Raw genomic sequence first — 22172 nt, forward strand, 5'->3', positions numbered from 1 at the left:
CTGTGGTTTTTCCTGATTGCATCTGTCACAGTTTGCAGCCACGTGTTTATTTGAGTACGCATTTGTTTAGTACCTCTGAGCTCCGTGAGGACAGGGACAATATTTCCAGCACCAAGCGAGAGCATGGCACAAAGTAGATACTCAGTGGGTTTCTACTGAAGAAATGAAGAGGAAATAGGATTTACACACAGGGAAGCAACTCAGACATTGCAACGGGATTTTGAAGGAGGCCAAGGGCAGGGAGCACGTCTTGGAGGAGTGTCAGAAGGAAAGGATGTTGAGGATAGATGTCCTCGAGGGTTTTAAAGCCCGAAGAGGACTAGAGGGTTGGCCCTGGATGTGGAGTTTGTTTCTAGAACATTTCTTCTTTGCTAAATTCCTATCCTTGAGATAAGCTTGACCCATTCTGTGCTAAAGATGGGGTAGGGCAAGAAGGTCTCCTTGGCTCATTCAAAAGCCAAAAGTCCTGGCTGGAAGTTAGGTTGCTAAGTAATGATCCCAGAAGAAAGTGCCCTGGGTGTCTGTCTGGTGGATGCTTCACTGGTCGCAGGACCTGGTATGGTTCTGGTGAGGGGCCCTCAGGAACAGGAACTGATATGTGTCCCCTCCCCAATGCCAGGACGGGATTCTGCTGGGAGCTGTGGGTGCCTATGACTGGAATGGAGCTGTGCTAAAGGAAACAAGTGGAGGGAAGGTCATTCCACACCGCGAGTCCTACCTGAAAGAGTTCCCCGAGGAGCTCAAGAACCATGGCGCCTACCTGGGTAAGAGCCCAGCAAGAGAGGAGGCTGGCGGGTGGTGGATGAGGAGGCCACCCAGGGGCTGCAGATCCCCCAGCCCATTCATAGGGTGAGGGTCCCTTTTGATTCAGCTCCCAACCCTAAAGAGCAACTCTGGGCGTTAGGTGCTTGGGTCAGGGGCCGTTTCCTCTCCAGCCTGGCATCCACCACACCCTCACCACACCCGGTAGGATAAATGACGAGCAGTTCCCCCATAACTTAAGAGTGTTTCCACTGATGCTTCTAGACTCCAGGCCAGCTGTGGGTGTGTTTTTAAAGCTGTCAGCCCTGGCTGGAGTTTCAGCTCACTGACCCCACCTCCCCAAGGCAAAATGCAAGTCGCCTGTGTTAATTTTTTAATGTTCACAATCAAGGCAGAAGCTGCTGCCCATTAAGCACTTTGGAAGTGGACATCTAGAGAGAAGCACAAGTCATTGATCTCACAGTGATAGGGCCCAGCTTCGAAGCCTTAAGCCCCTGGACCCGTCACCTCCCTGCTGTGGGAGAGGCCACCCTGGCTATCCATGGCTAATTCCCATCTGCCACGGCTTGTTCTTTTCTAAAGGGGCTGAGCCAGAGGGAAGGGCAGCAGCAGGTGACTGTCCAGGGCTCCCATTGTCTCTGGTCTTTCTGATTTCATCATTAATGCCTCCTGGGGACAACTCCTGCATGAACGTGGGCCATCCAGAGTTGACAGTGGATCTGTCCATGTGTCTACCCTCTTTTTAATGCCCCATCCCATCCCCACATTTGTCTCTCAGCTCTATAGCCACACACCCTGCCTATGATGCTGCCCACACTGTGGTGACCCCATTTTCCATCTCCAGGTTTGGGACCCTCACCTGACAACAGGGCAAAATGCTGGAATCAAGACTGTCCTGAAAAATCCAAAGGTGTAGATCCCTAAAAGTTTCTCAATAGTACCTGGCCCTAAGGCCTGGGTTCCATTTGGCTCACGAGGTGTTAAACCTGCCTGCGTAGTAAACACCAGTGGTCGATGCCATCGGAGTGCAGTGGTGAGCAGGACACAGCCTCTGCTCTCAAGGTGCTCTTGGCCAGTGGGGGACAGAGACACGTGCACAGATCATTATAACACAAGAGAGGGAAGAGCTCAGATAAAAGTACAAATAAAGGAGGGAGAGACTAGAGTGCTTGCCTTGGCAAATGCTCAAATAGTGGGAAAGACATCAGAAGAATGAAGGTTAGCACCCCTTTAACTAGAATCCATCATGCTTTACTGTGCTCTCCCAAGGGCTCAGCACTGCACTGAAAGTGAGGAAACCAAGTAAGGGGCTCATGCCTGGGATCCACGAAGCATTAAGTGGAAAGGCAGGTAACGTCAGCGGTGTCCCAGGGCCCCACGTGGTTAATTCCAAGTGAGTGGGAGAAACAACGGGGTGGTATGGTCCAGCTGCTGGCATACACTGGGACCCGTTGAGCGGGAACTGGAGCCTACACCAGGTCTCCAAGGCAGGAAAAGTTCTTAATAAAGCCAAGAAGGGCCAAGCAAGGGAAGGAGGTGTAGAAGTGCTCAGCGATTTCAGGACACAGGAAGCAGACCAAGTGGCTGGAGCAGAGGAGAGGTCTGGGAAAGGGAGGGGAAGGCAGGTTTGAGCAGGCTGGAGCAGGAGGCCTCGAATGCCAGGTTTAGAGGTTTGAGTTCTTTGATGTTGGCAGTAGGGAGCTATTGAAGGTACCCGAGTGAGGGGAGAGCAGGATGACTATCCCCCTGCCCCAGAAGACACTGGTGGGGTGGAGCCAGGCTGAAGGATCCTCATGGGGCCCCACTGTCATGCCTTAACCACAGCCACTGCCTCAGGCAGGACCTGAGGGAATGCCTTCTCTCTTCCTCCTCCCTCTGGGAGCCCTCCAGTGAGGACAGTGTCTGAGTTCTCTGCTGGGGCAGAGATCCCTGCTGGAAGATTCCTCCCGATGTGTACTGAGGAAGAGGGGGAGCTTCAGGGCAAGGAGACTAGGAGGCCTGGCTCTCGACCTCCACAGTGAGGACATTCTATGCATTTCTGGCCCTGGCTCTGCCTGCCTTCTCCCAGGCCTTTAGGGAGGCTGGTCCAGCTTCAGAATGGCCCCGCCTGCTAGCCACAGAGCCCCCTGGGAATGGAAGGCACAGCCACAGACAGCTAGAAAGCAGGAAGCTCTATGAGCTTTGAGAGCTGGCCCAGGCCTGCCCCCAGGACCCTCAGTCCCCAAGCCCCATCCCACCTTTCCACCTTCTGAAGAAGCCCAATCAAGCCCTATTTCCCAGAATATACCTCCAGGAGTCAAAACATTGTGTCTGAAACCAGAGTAGCCCACCCTACTGTACCCCACACTCCTGGAAACTGAATCAGCTCATCTGTGTATCCTGCAGCCACTCTGGAAGCCACCAGTGGGACCCAAGTGACAGTGTTAGACACACACGTGCACACACACACATGCACATATGTGCACACACACGTACACAGCAGAAGGACCCATCTGTTCCCCAGAAACAGCCCAGGAACTGCCAGTAAGGGCTGACACCCATCTAAAAACTGGGGTCCAGTATCCAAGATCATCTGGCAGAAAGTGGGACACTGGGATGCCATCAACTTTGCACACCTGCCAAGACCCCACTTTCAGGAGAGTTGCCTAAATATGCCACACATTCACCTCCTGTGTACCCGGTGGGCAATTCAAGAGTCACAGTGATCAGGCACAGCCATATCATGAACATGGATTGGTGGCCTCTCCAAAAAAGCCCCTGGGAAAAGCCCCTGGGTTTCCATTTCCTTCTCTTTTGTGTGGTCTATGCCTGGGAGCTCTCTTCTTTGAGTCTGCAAAGCTTTGGGGCTGCAAGAAACTCCTAAGACCCCACATAAATACTGGGAATGAAGCAATTCTTTACACCTTGGCAGCCAAAACTCTAGTCACCAGTGAGCCACTCAACAGGGGGTTATGATAATAAAGAGGACACTGGTTGTCCCTAAGAGTGGAGATTGGTGCGAATCTAAAGCAAAGTCTGCCCTATATAAAATGAAGTGTGGCTGAGGCCACCCAGCTCCCTGCTTCCCCCATGCTCATGAGCAGGTGAAGGAGGGATGTACACATCCCAGGTGAGCAGTGTCTTTTAGTGGCCCCACCTGGCTTCCTGTATGCAGAGAGTCTTCTCCACCCTCCAGACCCCTCACCCTGGGAATTTCTGCCCCGAGTTACCACATCTGCTCAGCCTGCCCCGATCCCATCCCCATCAATGGCCCTTCTTCCAGCACGGCTGAGCCACGCACCAGGCCCTAGCAGGGCCTGCCAAGGACACAGCGCCAGAGACCAGCCTGTTTCCTCCTGTGGCAGGGTACACAGTGACATCGGTCGTGTCCTCCAGGCAGGGGCGGGTGTATGTGGCCGGAGCCCCCCGGTTCAACCACACGGGCAAAGTCATCCTGTTTACCATGCACAACAACCGGAGCCTCACCATCCACCAGGCTCTGCGGGGCGAGCAGGTAATGGAAGGGGAGGCTGGGGGGTCCGATGAATGGGAAAGGTGGCGAGTACGGGCAGGCCAGGGGTGGAGGACATGCTGGAGTTCACCTCTCCCTCTCAACAGGAACATCCCAGACCCACAGACATCCTTCTGATTGGGGGGCCCATACCTCATTCACACTGGGGTTGAAAGTGTTTGTCTGTGTGGCTACTTACTGCCCTGACTGTCCCCTCCCCTTGAAGCCAGGCCCTGTTCACTGCTACCCAAGAAAACATCTTGCCTCCATCTCACGGACCTCTTGTCTCTGGTGCATTTGCCATATCCCTGCTCCAAGCTGCCAACTTCTCTCTGGTCACGTAGCATTTGGGGAAGCATCTAGGTTACAGCTTCCAGCCTGAGCTGCCAGGGCCCCAGGCATCCTGAAGGGGCAGTCGCATTCCTCAAACCACCTTCATGCTGCCAGAAGTGGCAGGAGATGTGCATCCACCCACAGCAAGGCCCCACGGGTTCCCAGGACACCAACTTCTCCCCTTTTCCTGGAATGGTAACAGTGCAGTATGGGAACCTGCCAATGCCACCATCCCAAGGGAGGTATTTGGTGACCACACTGTGTTGCTAAGTGTCTCATGTTGGACGGTCATAAATGCAAACTGGAAAGTGATGATAAGAATCATTGGTGGTGAAAAGATCAGGAAAAGGGGTTCTAATCCAAGTCACTTCAATAGCCGAGGAAAACTGTGTCCCTGGGAAGCAACGTGGCTTTTCCAAGGTTATATGGCAAGTCATGGCCTGAAGCATCAGGGCATCCTGGGCTCGAGCTAATCCCTGTCCAGGCCCTGCCTGCTGTCCCCTGCTCTCCCAGGCTTTACTGGGCCTGGAACCAGCCCTGCCCCCTGTACCATCTACTGTCCTTGGCAGAGGACATGCTCCTCACTGGGTCTAACCTAAATCTGTCCAACTGCAGACGCCTCTCTTCCTCTCTCATCATCCTGTCTCATGGGGCACTGGTGGCCCTGGGCAGCAATGTCCCTCAACCTCCGCCCTGCTGCTCACGCTCTGCCCAGGCTGGCTCTTTTGGGAATAGACGGCTAGACCTTGAAAGCTGGAGGGAATCTGCTGATGAATTTATGACATTTTCCTGCCCAGTTCTACCTCCAACATCCGAAGGAGAAACCGCAGTGCTGAAGGCAGCTAAATTAAGCGGATTCCAAATCCGCGTGACCCACATAGCTGAGGCCACATATTTAGACAAATTCCACCCCCCGCACTTGCTCTGTCTGCCTCTTAATTACGATACATAGGCACACCTCTTCCCTCTCCCCAGCCCATGTTTCTTATCTCCTTTTCCTCTCTTCCGTATTTTTATCTTTCTGTTCAGTTTAAAGCTTTTGATGCTTAAGAATAGATTTCTTTTGAAAACACCGTAAGCCAAGAGGTGATCTAGGAGGGAGAGTCATGGGCAAGGGTGTCAGACAGACCAGCTTCGCCGCATGACCAGAACCTGGGCAAGCAACTCGAATTCTCTGAGCCTTGGTTCCTTCTTGTAAAATGAGGACGACTATCTCTCCTAAGCAGCACAGGACTCACACAGCTAACGCAAGGCTGTGAAGCATTTCACACAAGGCCTGCCTGTGGGCGGGCGCCATCCCCATTCCTAAGCAAACCAATAAGCGTGTATTGAGTACTTGATCCAATAAGCATGTACTGAGTACTGCCTGTGTGCCGGGCGTGGTACCCAGGCCTGGAGGGCACACAGCAAGCTCAGTGCCCACCTCCGTGAGGCTCCCAGTGGAGGGAGCAGGGACTGGTGGGAGGAGTGCGGGGGCTGGGGGTGCATCGAGGAGGGGCACCCATTGCAAGGAGTGGAGTGGGCAGGTCAGGGACAGCTTCTAACAGGAAGTAAAGCTTCAGCTGAGACCTGAGGGATGAGGGCATTTGTTATCTGGGTAGGGAGGAGGGGAGAGGGGTACAGGCAAGAGAAAAGCCTGTGCAGAGGGACGCCCAGAAGGAAGCCCAGAACTCAGCCAGGGCCTGCAGCTTTTGGAAAAGAGAAACAGCTGGGTACGGCAGGAACTGGGAGCACAGTGTGGGGAGCAGGGGCTGGTGGGACAGAGGCCAGAGAGGGGGGCAGGAGCAGCAGGGTCACACTGAAGAGTTTAGAATGTATCCCAAAAGCAAGGACGCAGCATGACCAGCTGTCAGAGGCCACTCTGACTGTCATGGGGTGGACTGGAGAGGCCAGCCAGGGGGCTAGAAGGCCCTCTGGAGGGCGCCTCGCCTAGGGTAGGAACAGCAGGGAGCAGATGATGTATTGACAGACACCAGGCAGGACTTGCCAGTAGATGTGCAGGGGAGAGGTGGAGGGTGGAGCCAGGGAGGACCTCAGGTTTCTGATGGGGGGGGATATTGCCCTCACCAAAGTGGGGGACACTGCACCCCAGATGGAAGAGGAACACAGTGAGTGTTCAGATTCTAAAATCATAATTCACCATCTAAGATGCTAATCCCAGAGTGATTTGTAACATTAAAAATCGAAAATGAGGGCCGGCCGGTGGCTCACTTTGGGAGAGCGTGGTTCTGACAACACCAAGTCAAGGGTTAAGATCCCCTTACTGGTCATCTTTATATAGGGAAAAAAAAAAAAAACGAAAACGAGCTAACTGTCCAACAATAGAGGATTGATTAAGTACATTATGGTACTCGCATAATTTGGAGTATTATGGATTCACCAGTGACCATGTAGAGAAAGTATAATAGTCATGGAAAAAATGCTCACGACACAGTTTTATTAAAAAATCAATGTACAAACACATATATGTGCACGATCCCGGTTTGTAAAAATAAAAACCTACGTACACACATACAAATAGGCAGCACACCTCAGGAAAAAAAAGACTAAAAGAAAATACACTAAAATATTAATGCTAGTTATATATGGACATTGGGACTATGGGTAACTTTACTTTTTGCCGTTTTATGTCACTTACAAACAATAAATGGCCATCAATACGATTAAATAATGAAAGGAAAGAAGGATGAGGGAGGAGATGGACAACAGAAGGAGAAGAAGGGAAAGACAGAAGGACAAACTGAAAACAGGGAGAGGAGAGAAAGAGAGGGCATAAGAAGGGAGGACAAGCTGCTCACCAAAAATTCTGAGTCAAAGGATGACCTCGTTCCTGTCCCCAGCAAGGCGAGGGCTCTCAACTGCGTGAGGTGGGTGGCCCCACTCCATGCCCCTCTCCCATCCATGTGCCACAGATAGGCTCTTACTTCGGGAGTGAGATCACCTCGGTGGACATTGATGGGGATGAAGTGACTGATGTCCTGCTGGTGGGTGCACCCATGTATTTCAGCGAGGGCCGCGAGCGGGGCAAGGTGTACGTCTACAACCTGAGACAGGTACTGCTGGGTGGGGCAGGGCAGCTTCTCAGGGGCACCCAAATCATGCTTCGACTTGGGTGACTGCGAGGGAAACTGGGGTACTAGAGAGGCCGGTGCCCGCCTGCTGGAGCCAGGCCAGGGGAGAAGAGCGACCTCTCTGTCGTGGGGCTTGTGGGGCCAGAGGGGGTTCTGGGGAAATGGAGTGGAGAGAGGATGCTGCAGTAGCAGACAGAGGGAATCATGACCCCGGGTGCCCTGCCCGGTGCCCCTGAGACTTTTCTGCCCCTGGTTTTGCAGAACCGGTTTGTTTATAATGGAACGCTGAAGGATTCCCACAGTTACCAGAATGCCCGATTTGGGTTCTCCATCGCCTCGGTTCGTGACCTCAATCAGGACTCCTACAACGATGTGGTGGTGGGGGCCCCTTTGGAGGACAGCCATGGGGGTGCTATCTACATCTTCCATGGCTTCCATGGCAGCATCCTGAAGAAGCCCAAGCAGGTAAGCCTCCCCTGGGAAGTGGGTGGGGCACAGGACTGTAGGTAGCTTTTGTGTGGTCCTATGGTTCAGGGATTCCAATCTGTCCTAGCTATACTTGCCTTGAGTCAAAATTCTGGAATGGGTACATTCTATCCTCAGGACCTTCTCATGCCTCCTTTTGGCACCCTCTCCCTGCTTACTTTCATCACCCCAACAGCAACAAATCCCAGGCCCCAGAACCTCACTCCCCTGCACATGCATTCATGCAACTCACCGCAAGTGCACAACTCCTGAGCCTGGGCTCACTGTTTTCTGGAAACCTCACTCACCCCCAAACTGACCCATCTCAGGTCCCATCCCCTCAGGTCACATATTGTATTAGTAAGATAGTTTAATAAATATACCAAGGTTGGAGATCCTGGTGGGTTACCTGCCAGGTAACACGTATTTACACTTCACGAGGAACTCTTTTAAGACAATAGATTTAATCCAATAGTTTAAACAATAGTTTAATCCAAAAGGATGACTTTAATGGTAGGAATTTCAGGTGCTACATATGACAGGCCTGAGGAGGAGACAGCTTTGGGCTGGGGAAGTTTCTTGATGGTTTCAAACAGGCTGTCCTGTGACTCCCCACGGTGTCTGCCCCTTGGGGCTGCCCTGCCCTGCATGTGCTCATAGTGCACAGCCTGGTTTTCTTTCCACTCCCTGCAGAGAATCGCCGCGTCAGAGCTGGCTCCCGGCCTCCAGTATTTTGGCTGCAGCATCCATGGACAACTGGACCTCAATGAGGATGGGCTTGTCGACCTGGCCGTGGGCGCCCTTGGCAACGCTGTGCTTTTGTGGTTGGTTCCCCCACTTTTCCTGACTTTAGGGCTCTCCTGAGGATCATGATGGATAGAGAGTTTTAAACATATGCTTCAGCTGGGCTGGCTGGTTATTCAGTTGGTTAGAGCATGGTGTGATAACACCAAGGTCTAAAGGTTCAAATCCCCGTACTGGCCAGCCACCAAAAAAAAAAGTGTTCAAAGATATGCTTCAGGATCTTTGTCTTTGCCATTTGCCATTGTCAGCCAAACTCACCCTGTTCCTATCCCATCTTGATTACAAATTTCCTTTTTACGAAATCACTGTAAAATTTATCTTGATATCCAAATCCCTCTTTTCAATAGATTTCTAAGACTTTAGAACAATTTAATGTCCAAAAGCCCCTCTTGAATTTGCCCTAAAAGTTTTGGCTACTTGGGCATTTCTTCCATTTCAGATTTTCAAGCTTCTTAAAGGGGCAAGTTGAGCATATTTTTACCAGCTGGAGGATCTTTTCTCTCCCCTAGCGTGAAAGAATGTTTATGTGATACAGAGATTTCTTTCCTCCAAACCCCCTCTGACTTCTTGCTTCCTTTGCTCAGGGCCTTATTTTAATGCTTTCTTAAAGCCCATATGTTTTACCATGTGTTGGCTACTTTTAGCCAAAAAATTTTTAATTTGAGCTTTTTTCGTATATGTTAATTAGATTTTTATCATACATACAATAATTTACAGAAAATTTGTACAATAAAGAAAAAAATCCCTCAGGGTTCCATCACCTCAACATTACCACTATTAACATATGGGCATGTTTCCTCCCAAACATTTTTCCTCCTGCATATAATTTTATAGAAATGCAATCATATTTTTCATATAACTTTTAAAAGGCATTAAACAGAGATGTCATATGACTTCAGAGGGAGAATAAAAGAGGAGAAAATGTACTCCTGGTCCTCAAGAATATTATGACCCAATGGGGAAATGTCTTCATTTCCTAGAAAATAGAGCCTGAGGCAGGAGCTTCTGTGTGCAAGCTTTGGGAGCAGGTTCAATCCCAGAAGCAGAAGGGCAGCAGGACAGGAGGCGAGCAGATACAAGAGGTGCACAGTTGAGCCAGCCAGCTTCCCCATCAGAGTGGCACCATGCTCAGCATCTCAGCATCTCCAGAGAGGTGCTTAAGACCGCCCATTGCAGGGGACAACGGAGGAGCAGCATACCTGCTGGCTCCTTCAGACCCCCTGTTTGCTGTGGTCAAAGCATCCACTGCCCCACACTTCTAGTGGTGTCCCCTGGCCCTCTAAGCAGCACGGAAAAGCCAGCGTCTCTGCAGTTCCAGCCCAGCCAGTGCGTAGGCACATGGTCTGTCTCTCTCTGAAGGTCTGTGCCAGATGTGGGGGCTCTTCTTAGGTCTCTGGTGGTGGTGACAGCAGCAATCGCAGCCTGGGCTTGAAAAGCATGGTAAAGGCATTCACTGTGTGGGTGCCAGCCAGGAAAACAGACGTGCAACCAAGGCCCAGGTAGGGGGTAGACGTGGCCTAGCAAGTGTTTAGGGGGACACATAAACTTCTTTACAGGAAACAAAGATATACACAAGCATACACACACCAAGAGAATCAGATGTAAACTCTAGTTTTAAAATTCTCCAGGTGATTCCAATGGGCAGACAAGTTTGAGAACCACTGATGGAACCTGTGATATTCACACAGCACTCCACACTGTCAAAGGATATTCTCACTCACCTCCTTTGATTCTCACCATCCCATCAGAGAGGTCACGGGACCCGCCAGTCCAGTGAAGAACCAATGGAGCCAAGATCCAAATCCACCCGTTCACTCTACAGCACAGAGAGTGAGGGAGAGCAGAGTATTGGCACAGACCGTCACATCAAAACTCTGACACATCTAATCACACTGCACCTATTTCTTTTCATATAAATGCATCGTTTGGAGAGGCAATAGTTTTCTTTAATAATTATGTTTAGATCAATATAAGATTAAATTTGTAGTACTTCCCTGGCTACCTAAGTGGGACAGTGTCGGGGTGGATGGGTGGGGAATCCCTGGAACAGTGGTTCTCTACTTGGCCACACGTTGGAATCACCTGGGGAGCTTTCAGACCTTGCTCTTCAAAGTGTGGTCTGCGGAGCATCAGCGTCACCTGAGAGCTTGTTAGAAATGCAGAACCTGTGACAACCTATTGGATCAGAATCTGCATTTTAACAAGAGCCCTAGAGGATGTGCAAACGTATTAAAATTTCATCTAAAATGTATTAATGCCTGATTCTGATTTAATTTGGCCTGGGGTACAGCTTAGGCAGCAGGCTTGTCTAAAGCTCTCCAGTTAATTCTAATGTACATCCAGGAACCACTGCTATAACAGGCGCTGAGGGGGCAAGAGGAAGCCAGTCAGGTCTGCAGCAAGTACAGCCCCTGGGGAACTGAGGAAGGGCTGCCTCGAGGGGCTGTGCGGTTGCTGAGCCCTCATCCACCTTGCTTGTTTTGCCCAATCCTTTGACATCCAGAGCTCCTCCCTGCCTCCCACCTCACCCTCCCTCCCCCACCCTCTAGTGATGGTTTTGCAGCTTGTGCTTCCACCTTTCCTTCTTGGTCACAGCAGGGCGGCCCGCGCCCCTGCCGCACCCCAGCTCACCGGCCCGTCTCCGGCAGGTCCCGCCCCGTGGTTCAGATCAATGCCAGCCTCCACTTCGAGCCATCTAAGATCAACATCTTCCACCGGGACTGCAAGCGCAGCGGCAGGGACGCCACCTGCCTGGCCGCCTTCCTCTGCTTCACGCCCGTCTTCCTGGCATCCCATTTCCAAACAGCAACTGTCGGTAAACCAGGCCTTTCCATCCCACACCCCCCAGCTCCAGTCTTTCCTGTGGACATGCGATCACTCTGTTTCCACGCCTGGGCTTTCCCTGAAATGGTGTCTAAGTGCCAGGTCACACCGAGAGCCACCTTGGATGACTGCTGGATGCCCATTCGATGCTCTAGTTCCAAGGGTCGAAGGGGATATCTTGCCAGGGCAAAGATGGCAGTGAGCAGGGTGACCAACAAGTGAGAGGTCAGGGGAAGAAGGAAATAGTCCAGGTGCAGTGTTTGGGTCAGAACATGGGACTGAAGGCAGTGGAGCAAACTGGGGTGTGGAAACCCAGAAGTTAGCCTGGATGCAGAGGAAGAGTCAGGCCCAGGAGCCCAGCAGAGGGGGAAACCAGGGGCCAGACAGATGAGCCCCCGGTAGCAGTGTCACCGCTCAGAAGTGGGTATGAGTCTGGACAGGGCAGTCTCCCCCTGCAGGCCCATCCCTTCCAGCTAAGGCCAAAGACAGACACCTGCTCATGACAGCCCTGGTCCCAGGCGGCCCAGGAAGTGATGGCTGCAGGTTCTGGGACCTGGATCAGCCAGCACAGGAAGTGGAGACTACAGATAGCATCTCAGCTAAGAAGCAGAACCAAAGGAGAGAAGGATGTCTCAGGGGGAAGATGAGAGCAGAGGAGGGCCTGGGTGGCTGCGCCTGTCTCTTTGGACTTCCATCTGTGAAGGCCGGCTGGTTAGCTCAGTTGGTTAGAGCATGGTGCTGATAATACTGGTCCAGGGTTGGATTCCTGTACCAGCCAACCACCAAAAAAAAAAAAAAGAAAGAAGAGAGATGCAAGGACCTGGAGCACCCAGAGGAGACTGGCTGGGGTACAGAAGGGACTGAGCCTTTCCTAGTATTGGCAAAAGATTGTCCTAGTTGAAGAGGAGGAGGCTGCAGGCCTTAAACCCCAAAACAAAGTCACAGGTTTGAGGAGCTGGTGGGGAGGGCCTAGTGTGAGAGGAACCAGCCCTAACAGGGATCCTAGAGGAGAGGGCGGGGCAGGGAAGGTGCAGTTGACACCAGCAGGGGCTCAGTGGGGATCCCACTCAACCTGTCTTCTCTCTTCCTTCCCCCTCCCTTTCCTCCTCCTCCCCCTGTCTCCCTCTCCTCTTTGCTCCCTTCCTTTCCCCTTTCTTGTGCAGTCACCTGCTCTTTGCATGGGAGTTTCCCAGCTCGTGAGAGGAGAGGAGCAGCTCTCTCCTAGACAGCCTGGGGGGCTTCCTGGAGGAGGCAGACTTCCCAGAGGCATCTTAAAAGAGAGGCAAACAGTCTGGGTGGGAATGGGGCTTCACCTTCTTGCCCTCTGTCCTCCTCCAGGCATCAGATACAATGCCACCATGGACGAGAGACGGTACACACCGCGGGCCCACCTGGATGAGGGTGGGGACCGATTCACCAACAGGGCTGTCCTGCTCTCCTCCAGCCAGGAGCACTGTGAAAGGATCAACTTTCATGTCCTGGTGAGCCTGATGCCCAGCCGTCAGCAAAGCCCAGGCTCCTACAGGGTGGGGACACAAAACTGGAGGAGGCACCTGCCATGGGAGAGGCGAGAACCCAGCTGATGCCAGGCTGGTTCTGAGCCCCCAGCAGACCTCTGGAGGCCAGACAGAGGGGGGCAGGACAGTGTTCTGGACCTTGGCCACCCCATACCCCACCTCATGCCCCAGAGAAAAGGCTACTGGGACACACTGCTTACCACGCCACTGTACCCTCTTCCAAAACCCCTTCTTCCCCAGCTCTCAGAAGCTCAGGGTTTCACTAAGCAGGGGATGAAATCTAAGGAGGGAGGTGGGTACATTGAGGTCTAGCAGAGAGAACTGGGGTCCACCCATGGGGGCCATGTCTCCAAAAGGAGGGATAAGCAGGCCTCAGCTGGAAACAAAGACCAGGTAAGGTGGGCAGTGGCATGGATAAGCTGGGAGGAGGAACAGAGGGGTGTCGGGAGAGGGTAGTATCCTGGTGCCCATTTTATGGCCAAGAAAGAGGAAAAGTTCCCCTCCATTCAGAAACACCAAATACCCTGGCCATGGCCCCAGCTCCAGAGATGCAAGCAGGGACACTCAGAGCCCAGCTGGCCCTGGCTGTTCGATGGCCAGAGGTCAGAGAAGTCCTGTGCTGCCTCTTCTGATAAGCGTGTGCAGTGGTCCTCGCAGTGAGGCCCGGCACCCGCAGCGGCCTCCTCACCCGAGAACTTGTTAGGAATGCCCATTGTCAAGCCCCATCCCAGACCTACAAACTCAGAAACTCTGTGGGGGCCCAGCACCCTGTGTGTTGATAGGGCCCCAGGAATTCTGATGCCAGCTCAGGTTGGAGAGCTGCTGTCCTAACACAAAGAAGCCACTCATGTTGGGATTTGCAGGTTCCGTGGGGGAGGATTTTTAGGCAGCTCTGAGCATCCTTCATTTACTGTCTGTACTCAGGACCCACCTGAATCGCCCCTAACCTGTTCATGTGTTTGTTCACTCATTCAACATTAGGAAGCCTAATCCCATTGGTAGGACTGTGCTAAGAGGCTTCTGGCACTGTCAGATGGCTCAAATGCCTCATGAGAAGTGACAGTAACAGGTCTAAATGGGGCGGAGGGCAGGGGGGAGGGGGTCAGTCCTGCCAGGCTTCCTGGGCGCCGAGGTATCGGGTGATGGGAGCCCAGCCCTGAAGGATGAGCAGGAGCTTGGTGAAATGTCCAGGCAGCCGGGTTGGCATAAGCTGAGGTCCCTTTCCATGTGGCACACTCTTTCTACCAGGAACCTCCTCCCACCGCAGACTCTTCTGAAAGGCCTCTAGGGCAGCTGCCCTACTTAGAAAAGTGGAAGTTGTATCTCAGTGTCAGGGGTCTTGGCCCAGAAAATGCTCCTGTCTCCTACCTCACCCCTCCCTCATCTCCCCCACAGGACACTGCTGACTACGTGAAGCCAGTGACCTTCTCGGTTGAGTATTCCCTGGAGGACCCCGAGCACGGCCCCATGCTAGACGACGGCTGGCCCACTACCCTCAGAGTCTCGGTACATGCTGGCATGCGGGGCACGCACCTCTGGCACAAACCCCACCCGCAGCCCCACCGCCTCCCCATAGCCCAGACCTTCCCCTGCCACGCCTTCCCACCTCCTGTCCCAGCAAACCCACAACGGGGCTCCTTCCCTCGTGGCCCCAGCTGAGTATTAGCAGAACAACTCCTTGAGGGTAAGGACCGGGCCTTCTCCTGTTGGAGGTTCCCCCACATCCAAAGCACAGGGAAGCCCTGAGTAGGTGCTAGAGAAATACAGAAAATCACAGGACCAGAAGGGACCTGAGATCTCAATCACCCGCCTCCCTCCTTTACAGATAAGGACATGGAGGCTAGAGAGAGTGATTCAACCACTTACCGCCTGATCTTCTGCTTGTTGAATGACTAACTAACTGATTACCAGACAATGTTCCAGCCCGCTTCTAAGTATTCCAGAAAGAAGTGTATTTTAGCCTCATCATTGGCTATGCTCCCCCTCCCTCCACCATATTTTCTAATCCCTGGCTCTAGGGGCATTCGAATTTTCTGGTATTTAACTCTCAGATGCTCCCTGCATCTTCAACTCCATATAAATCCCACTCAAAGAAAATGTCAGACTGTTATCAACTCTCTGGGGAGAGCTGGCAATTTGTAACATGGATATCTAATGCCTGAACCTTGAGGATTTAGGAACAACTCTAAGACATACTACTGTGCTCTTAAGCCATGACCTGTGAGGTCCAGTTGCTGAGCAATGTCTCTATGAATGATATACAGTCCAGCCAGCAAACGGTTTCAGAATTACTGAAGTTTGCCCTTGGATTTCTCCAGCACCACCACAGGACTGTATAGTCAACAGCAGTGCTGCTTTAAATCCCCTCTTCTCTCATTCATGACCACCATCCCCCACAGCTCCTCCACATTCCTCTCTGCAGACCTCCCACATTCCACTGCCCAACCCTGGTCCTTCACACCTTCCGCCTTTTCTTCCAAGTCTGTTTCACTGGGCTGGCAAAGTTGGAATCTTCTTCAGTGAGCCAGGATAGGAAGAAAGCTGGGCACACTAAGTCATTAATATTTTTTCCCATCACAGTGATTACAAAGCCACTATAGCAAATGAAGGAATACATGTCACTCATTCTACAAGCATGTTGAAGCCCACTACTCAGATTAAAATGCAGGGTAGTCTCTGCTCAGACACTGGTGATATCAGTGCAAGGTGGTGATAAGAGTCATAGTTTGAAGACAGGAGTGAGTTCAGAGGAAGTATTCATATAATCAAGCAATCAGATGACAGGGCAGGGGACTTACTGGAGGAGGTGGCTTTCGGCTGGACGCAAAAGGATGTACAGAATTCAGACATGCAGAGATGGGGAGGATAGGCCTTTATTCCAGGAGAGCTGACAGTATAACCAAGGCATGGAAAAGAGAAAAAGTCGGATGAAGGGATATGTGAAGAAAAGGTGAGAAACAGCTTAAAAAGAGAGTCTGGGGCATTTTATGGAGGGCTCTGCATAGCAGCTAAATTTCTAAAAATTCTTATTAATCTGGATTTCTAGCCCCATCTAGAAACATTCTTCCCATCACTTCTATAAATTCTTACTTAGCATCGACTAAACGCCCAGCACTGTTTTAATACCTGGCTTCTTGGTGGAGTGAGCCATTCCATATAATTGAGGACAACACTTGCTTATCACGTTAAATTATTCTGTTTAATCAGCTGGAGAGAAATTTTTCTGAGGATTATTATATAGTTTTCAAACTTCTTAAACAGTATGCTGGGCAGGGGCAGGGAGTATTTTACTGGAGACTCGAACTCACCAGGATAAACATCAGTGCTACAATACGGTGAAGTCCCATCTTGAACTGTGTCCCTATACTGAATGGCCCCTCTCTGCCCACTTTCATATGGCTTTGCTGTTGTCTTCGTTGGCTGCCATTGCAATATGCCTGCTTCTAGCTGCAAATATACCATGCTGAGGGGTGTGCTTGATAGAAACACTCCAAAAGTAAGGGCACGTGAGTCTGAATGAGGGCTGGAGAGCTCTTTGAGAAAAGTTAATGAATTTAAAATATGTTTGGCCTTTGTGACACCTGTTTCCCTCCCCTGGGTTTGGGCTGTGTTGTGACAGTTAATGCCCCTCAGCTCCGGGCTTGAATATCCAGCTGCCTGCTGAGCATCTCCCCCTGATGGGCCACAAGCACTACAAATGCAAATGCCCCCAAACTGAACCCCTCAGCTTAACCCCTGCATTTATAAATGAATGGCATGCCCATCCTTCCAGACACCTGAAAAAGAAACTCGGCCAACACCTGGGCCCCTTTCTCCCTTAGCCATGACAACTTCCAGGCCCTATCATCCCACTTGAGGTCATTAACCTGTTTTCTCCTTCCCACACCCAATACCACACTGATGCCATCATCATTGCTTGCCTGAATGTTGCAGCAACCTCTAGCCTTGACCCTTCCAGTCCATGATGAAGGCAGCCAGAGGGAGCCTTCAATTGGCATGTCAGGCAGGACACTCCCCTGCCTAAAGCATTTGGTGACTCCTATTAGTTGCAAGGCATGACCCTGAGGCCCTGTAAGAACTGTCCCCTGCCTGTCTCTTCATCTCCACCCAGTTTCTTACTACAGCAACAGTGAACTACCCATATTTCCCAAACTCACCGTGCCCACTTCTGCCTCAGGACCTTTGCACAGCCTTATGCTTTCTTATGGGCTCCCCCTGGTCCACCCAGTAAACTGGATCATCCTTCAGAACTCTGATCTACTGTCACTTCCTTGAAGGCTTCTCTGACCAGCCAAAATAACTGTTTCTTTCCTCTGCCTCTTCTATTCCTCATACATATTTTTACTTTTCTGGGTTTTTGCACATGTTACACTGTAGTTATTTGTTCACACATCAATCTTCCCCATGAGCTGATGGCAAAAGCTGGATCTTCCTTCTGATATCCCCAGGACCAAAGACCTTGCCCCACACGCAGTAGATTATCAGTAAATGTTGGCCAGAACTGCTTTGCTGGGTAGTGGGGAGTTCTGTGCTACCAGCTTGGTTAAGAACTGAAGGGGACCCTACAGGAGCTCAGTTTTGAGTCATGTTTTAAACAGGGAAGTATCTATGCAAACTCCTGAGGAAAAGCAGTGTGGTGTCTGGGGAAAGGGCAGAAAAGACAGAGCCCATGTCTAGTGTGGGAGAGACAGATGCCTGTGTGCTCTGTGGGGAGGGGCAGCCCGCAGCAAAGATGAAGGCTGGAGGCTGCGGGTCCCCCATCCAGCCACCCATACCTGGCTCTCCCTGGCCCAGGTGCCCTTCTGGAACGGCTGCAATGAGGATGAGCATTGTGTCCCTGACCTCGTGCTGGATGCCCGGAGCGACCTGCCCACAGCCATGTGAGTTGTCTCCTCTCCACCCCCACTCTGACCCCTCCCCCTTTGCTGCTGGAAACTCTGGGTCTCCCTGCTTGTCTTTCTCACGATTTCCTGCATGTCTTTCTCATAGGCAGCATGGATCAAACACTAAACTGGGAGCCTGGGTTCTAGCCCAGTCTCTGCCTCTAACTCCTGTGTGACCTCAGGCAAGTTCTCTCTCCTCTCTGGGCCTCAGTTACCTCCTCTGTAAAATGAATGCTACTAGTCTAATGCAATCTCCTCAAACGTTGTCTAGAAGAGGAACCCTCTCTTTAGAGCCCACACTGCAAAACAGATAAAAGGCAGAGACAGGGGACCTGGAGTTCTGTGTGCTCGTCCTCCAATTTTCAGACTAGGTGACCTCTAGGGTCCATTGGCTGAGCACCTGGGCTTCCCAATCCTTCTGATGGAAAGATGCTAGACTGGAAGAAACAAACTAGCATACAAGGAAAAATAAGGAACAGTCTATTTTAAATCTGTATATTTTCCAATAATTTATGTTCAACTTTTATCTAACTATGAGATAATTTAGATAGAAGATATATATACCATGACATAGACAATAAATAGAAATAGCACATCCAAACCTTGTAGAAAAATGAAGAAGCAAATATTCTAGCCATCTAGGTTAATAATTAGAATTGTATCTACATTTAGCTCTGAGCTTTCTGGCAGCCAAGGCCAAAAGGGAAACATGATGAATAAAGACATAACACATGAGTAGTAAGGCCAAATAAGAGCTCTGGGTTCAGGGGAGAGTACAATCTGTGGTGGGGAGACCAGGGGCTTTGGGGACAGGACGTGTTCTTGGTGGGTGAGCTCTTTCCAGCCCTGCCATCTATTTCCCTTCTTCTCCACCTCCATGGGCAGAGGCCAGCCAAGTGTCCCAGACCCATCTCTCTGCTCCAACCCTGGACCTCTGCTCTGCCCCTGCATACCCCATTTCGTCCGCCTGATCCCTGGTGGCCTCTTTCCCACAGGGAGTACTGCCAGAGGGTGCTGCGGAAGCCAGCGCAGGACTGCTCCGCATACACACTGTCCTTTGACACCACGGTTTTCATCATAGAGAGCATGCGCCGGCGGGTGGCGGTGGAGGCCGTGCTGGAGAACAGGGGCGAGAACGCCTACAGCACAGTCCTAAATATCTCACAGTCAGCAAATCTGCAGTTTGCCAGCTTGATCCAGAAGGTAAGACCTCCACGGCCTGCCGGGACTGCCTGAGTGAAGGACAGGGAAGGATCCTTTCTGTCTGGGCCTGTGCTGAGGGGACACTCGTGCCAGCCCAGCGGGGGCCCCAGCTCAGACAGGCCAGGGCAGCCTGGTGGTGTTTCCCCCTTAAGCTCAGCCACCCTTTTCTCAGTGGCCAGCAGTGTGTTTAGAGTCCTGCACTAGACAGTGGCAGGAGGGTTGGGGGTGTTGGAGCTGCTGCCTCTCCACCTGCCCAATGGCCAAAGCCAAGGCTTGGGGAGAGCTCTCTGACCCAGGGAGCAAGCCCTGCCCTGGAGAGAGGTGGAATAGAGCCCCAGAAAAACCCCTCCCAGCCCTCACCAGGAGGTCAGCCCACCACCTGCTCACTGATTTTCCGGATTACAAAGCCATGCAAGGCCATGCTCAGAGAGATCCTTTCCATTCCTTCTGACGGGAAGATGTGCGTTCACTCAAAGGGCCGCAAAGCCAGAGGGAGCAGAATAGCTGCAGACCAGAGTCTCCTCCTCCACCTGCAGGGGGAAGGGCACGGGCTCAGGAGTCTGCTGCCAACCTTACCTCCCGTCTCTGGGCCTCAGCGTCCCCACCTGCAGATGGGATAATGAATCCCACGTTTAGTTGCTCCAGAGGGAGGGACAAAGCATGTACATGAGCACCTGCCCATTCTCTCCACAACCCGGCAGCCACCGAGTGCGTCTCCGCCCTTGAGTCATGCCGGGCACCATGAACCAAGCCTCACCCCAGACTCTGGGACCTCTGTGGTCCCAGAGGTCAGACCTGTGCTCCAGGCTTCAGCATGGGCAGTGGGGATGGGGTGGCCTTGGGGGTGGGGAGGGGCAGACGAGGGAGAGTGACTCCAGATGTGGGTCTCAGGCCCTGCCTAACTACTGCTGTGATGTCCCCCACCCACCCCCAGGAGGACTCCGACGGCAGCATCGAGTGCGTGAACGAGGAGAGGAGACTCCACAAGAAAGTCTGCAATGTCAGCTACCCCTTCTTTCGGGCCAAGGCCAAGGTTGACGCTGGGGGCAGTGTGAGGAAGGCACAGGGCGGGGGGAAGGGACAAGGGTGGGCACTGGGAGGCCCAGGGAGGCACGAGCAAGGGAAGTGAGCAGAGAAGACTAGGGAGGGGTGGAGACGCCTGAGGGTGGCTTTTAAGTACACTCAGTTTTTCTCCCATGAAATGACTTTCAAATGACCTTATTAGTGAAACATCCCCAGGGCTAGCAGTCCACCCCAGGAGAACACAGGCCCCCTGTACCTCAGAGGGCTCCCACTCCCACCCCACCACTCTCCCACCACCTCTTGTCTGATCCCACTGTGCTTTGTCCTCACCAGTTTTTCACATTTTCAGCCTCTGCCACCAGGCTGTGTATGGGGAGGGACGGGGAGAGGAAACACATTTCTTGAGCACCTACTGACCGTGTGCATAAGAGCACAAGTGAGAAGAAGGTCTGTGCACGGAGAAGCACGGCAGCTAGGAAGGGAGAAGGAGGTAGATGTTGGTCATGGGGGGTGTTTGGCCACCAGCCCTGGGCAGTGGGCAGCCACACAAGTTTCTGGAGCAGAAGAACTAATTGAGGCCAAGCTGCTTGTAAATAGCAATCAGAGGGAGAGGAGCTTGGGGCAGGAGCCAGTTAGACAGCAGCAGTTTTCCCAGGAGTAGGGTCCGCAAGGCTGGGGAAGGGGGCAGAAATGGGGCCAGGGATTAGGGCTCCTTGGGAAAGAACCTCCCCAGTGAGAATAAGTCAAGGGTGTAGTTTCCAGATCAAGGCACCGACAAGCCCAGGAGCTCTGCAGTGAGGACATGGGGGAAGAGAACACAAGCTTCCCCACCCACCCCCAGCCACTCCCTGGGGGAAGGGGCCCCTGAAGTCTCCAGGGAAACTGCAGGAGAATCAGACCTGGGGAGAGCAGAAGGAGTCTGTGCAAAGCCCCAGTAATGCCCCTGGGGTGGGGAGGGGAGTCAGATGTCTAAGGCCACAGTCGGGGATCCCTGCCCCACCCCTGGGTGAAGGGCAAGGGGAGTAGTGTGGCGGGAGGGCTGCTGGACAAGGAGGCAGATGCCTTATTGACCTGCTGGAGGGCCCCGTCTTCACCCCACTCCCCACCCGGACACAAAAACAAGGAGCAGACAAGGCGGCCCCTGTCCTGCAGTGTGTAGTGACAGTCATCTCCCCTCCTGCCATCAAGGCCCCTCCACCCTGAAAATCCTGCTGAAAGAGTGTAAAGCTGGACTGGCTATGTTCCAGTTGCCTTTCATAAAAACAAGAGAGTAGGCAGGGGGGCTGGCCCTGAGAAACCCACCCCATGGCAGGAGCTATTGTCTTTGGCTGTGTCCCCCTCAGCAGCCCCAAGCTCAGCTTATGTTCTCCAGCACCTGGTCCTCCCTTTCCCCAGCCCATCCCCGGTCAGCAGGGCCCACCAAAGCCCAGGGGCAGGGGGCTGTGGGGGGTAGGCCAGGGTGGGTCCAGGCACTGCCCAGATGTGCAGTTCCAACCGCCCCAGCTCAAGCAACCACTTCCTTGCAGGTCGCTTTCCGTCTAGATTTTGAGTTCAGCAAATCCGTCTTCCTGCACCACCTGGAGATCCAGCTCGCCACAGGCAGGTCAGGGCCACACCTGCTTCTTCTCCCTCCCAGCTCGCTATTCCTGCATCCTGCTCTTGCTCCGTCCTGCCAATCCTGCCACTAGCACCTGTCCCTCCCCACACTGAATCCCACTGCCAAGCCCTGTCCCTCACTGTCCCAACCTGGTGGGGCCTGGGGTCAGTCACAAGTGTGGGCCAACTGCTGCCTGCTGCA

At 52.5% G+C, this 22172-nt stretch overlaps 1 protein-coding gene across 1 annotated transcript in view; it reads left to right on the forward strand.

The window, feature by feature from the left end:
- Positions 1 to 22172, forward strand: part of ITGA11 (integrin subunit alpha 11) — a 106328-nt gene that overhangs the window by 73220 nt on the left and 10936 nt on the right. Inside the window, exons 11-22 of the mRNA XM_063090032.1 lie at positions 620 to 764; positions 4107 to 4255; positions 7498 to 7638; positions 7918 to 8121; positions 8815 to 8945; positions 11574 to 11740; positions 13087 to 13229; positions 14661 to 14771; positions 18060 to 18145; positions 19144 to 19351; positions 20286 to 20384; positions 21901 to 21977. Of these exons, the coding sequence (XP_062946102.1) occupies positions 620 to 764; positions 4107 to 4255; positions 7498 to 7638; positions 7918 to 8121; positions 8815 to 8945; positions 11574 to 11740; positions 13087 to 13229; positions 14661 to 14771; positions 18060 to 18145; positions 19144 to 19351; positions 20286 to 20384; positions 21901 to 21977 (1661 nt within the window). The remainder of the gene's footprint in view (positions 1 to 619; positions 765 to 4106; positions 4256 to 7497; positions 7639 to 7917; positions 8122 to 8814; positions 8946 to 11573; positions 11741 to 13086; positions 13230 to 14660; positions 14772 to 18059; positions 18146 to 19143; positions 19352 to 20285; positions 20385 to 21900; positions 21978 to 22172) is intronic.

This window comes from Cynocephalus volans, chromosome 3 (genome assembly GCF_027409185.1).
Source record: "Cynocephalus volans isolate mCynVol1 chromosome 3, mCynVol1.pri, whole genome shotgun sequence".
NCBI classification, from domain to species: Eukaryota; Metazoa; Chordata; class Mammalia; order Dermoptera; family Cynocephalidae; genus Cynocephalus; species Cynocephalus volans.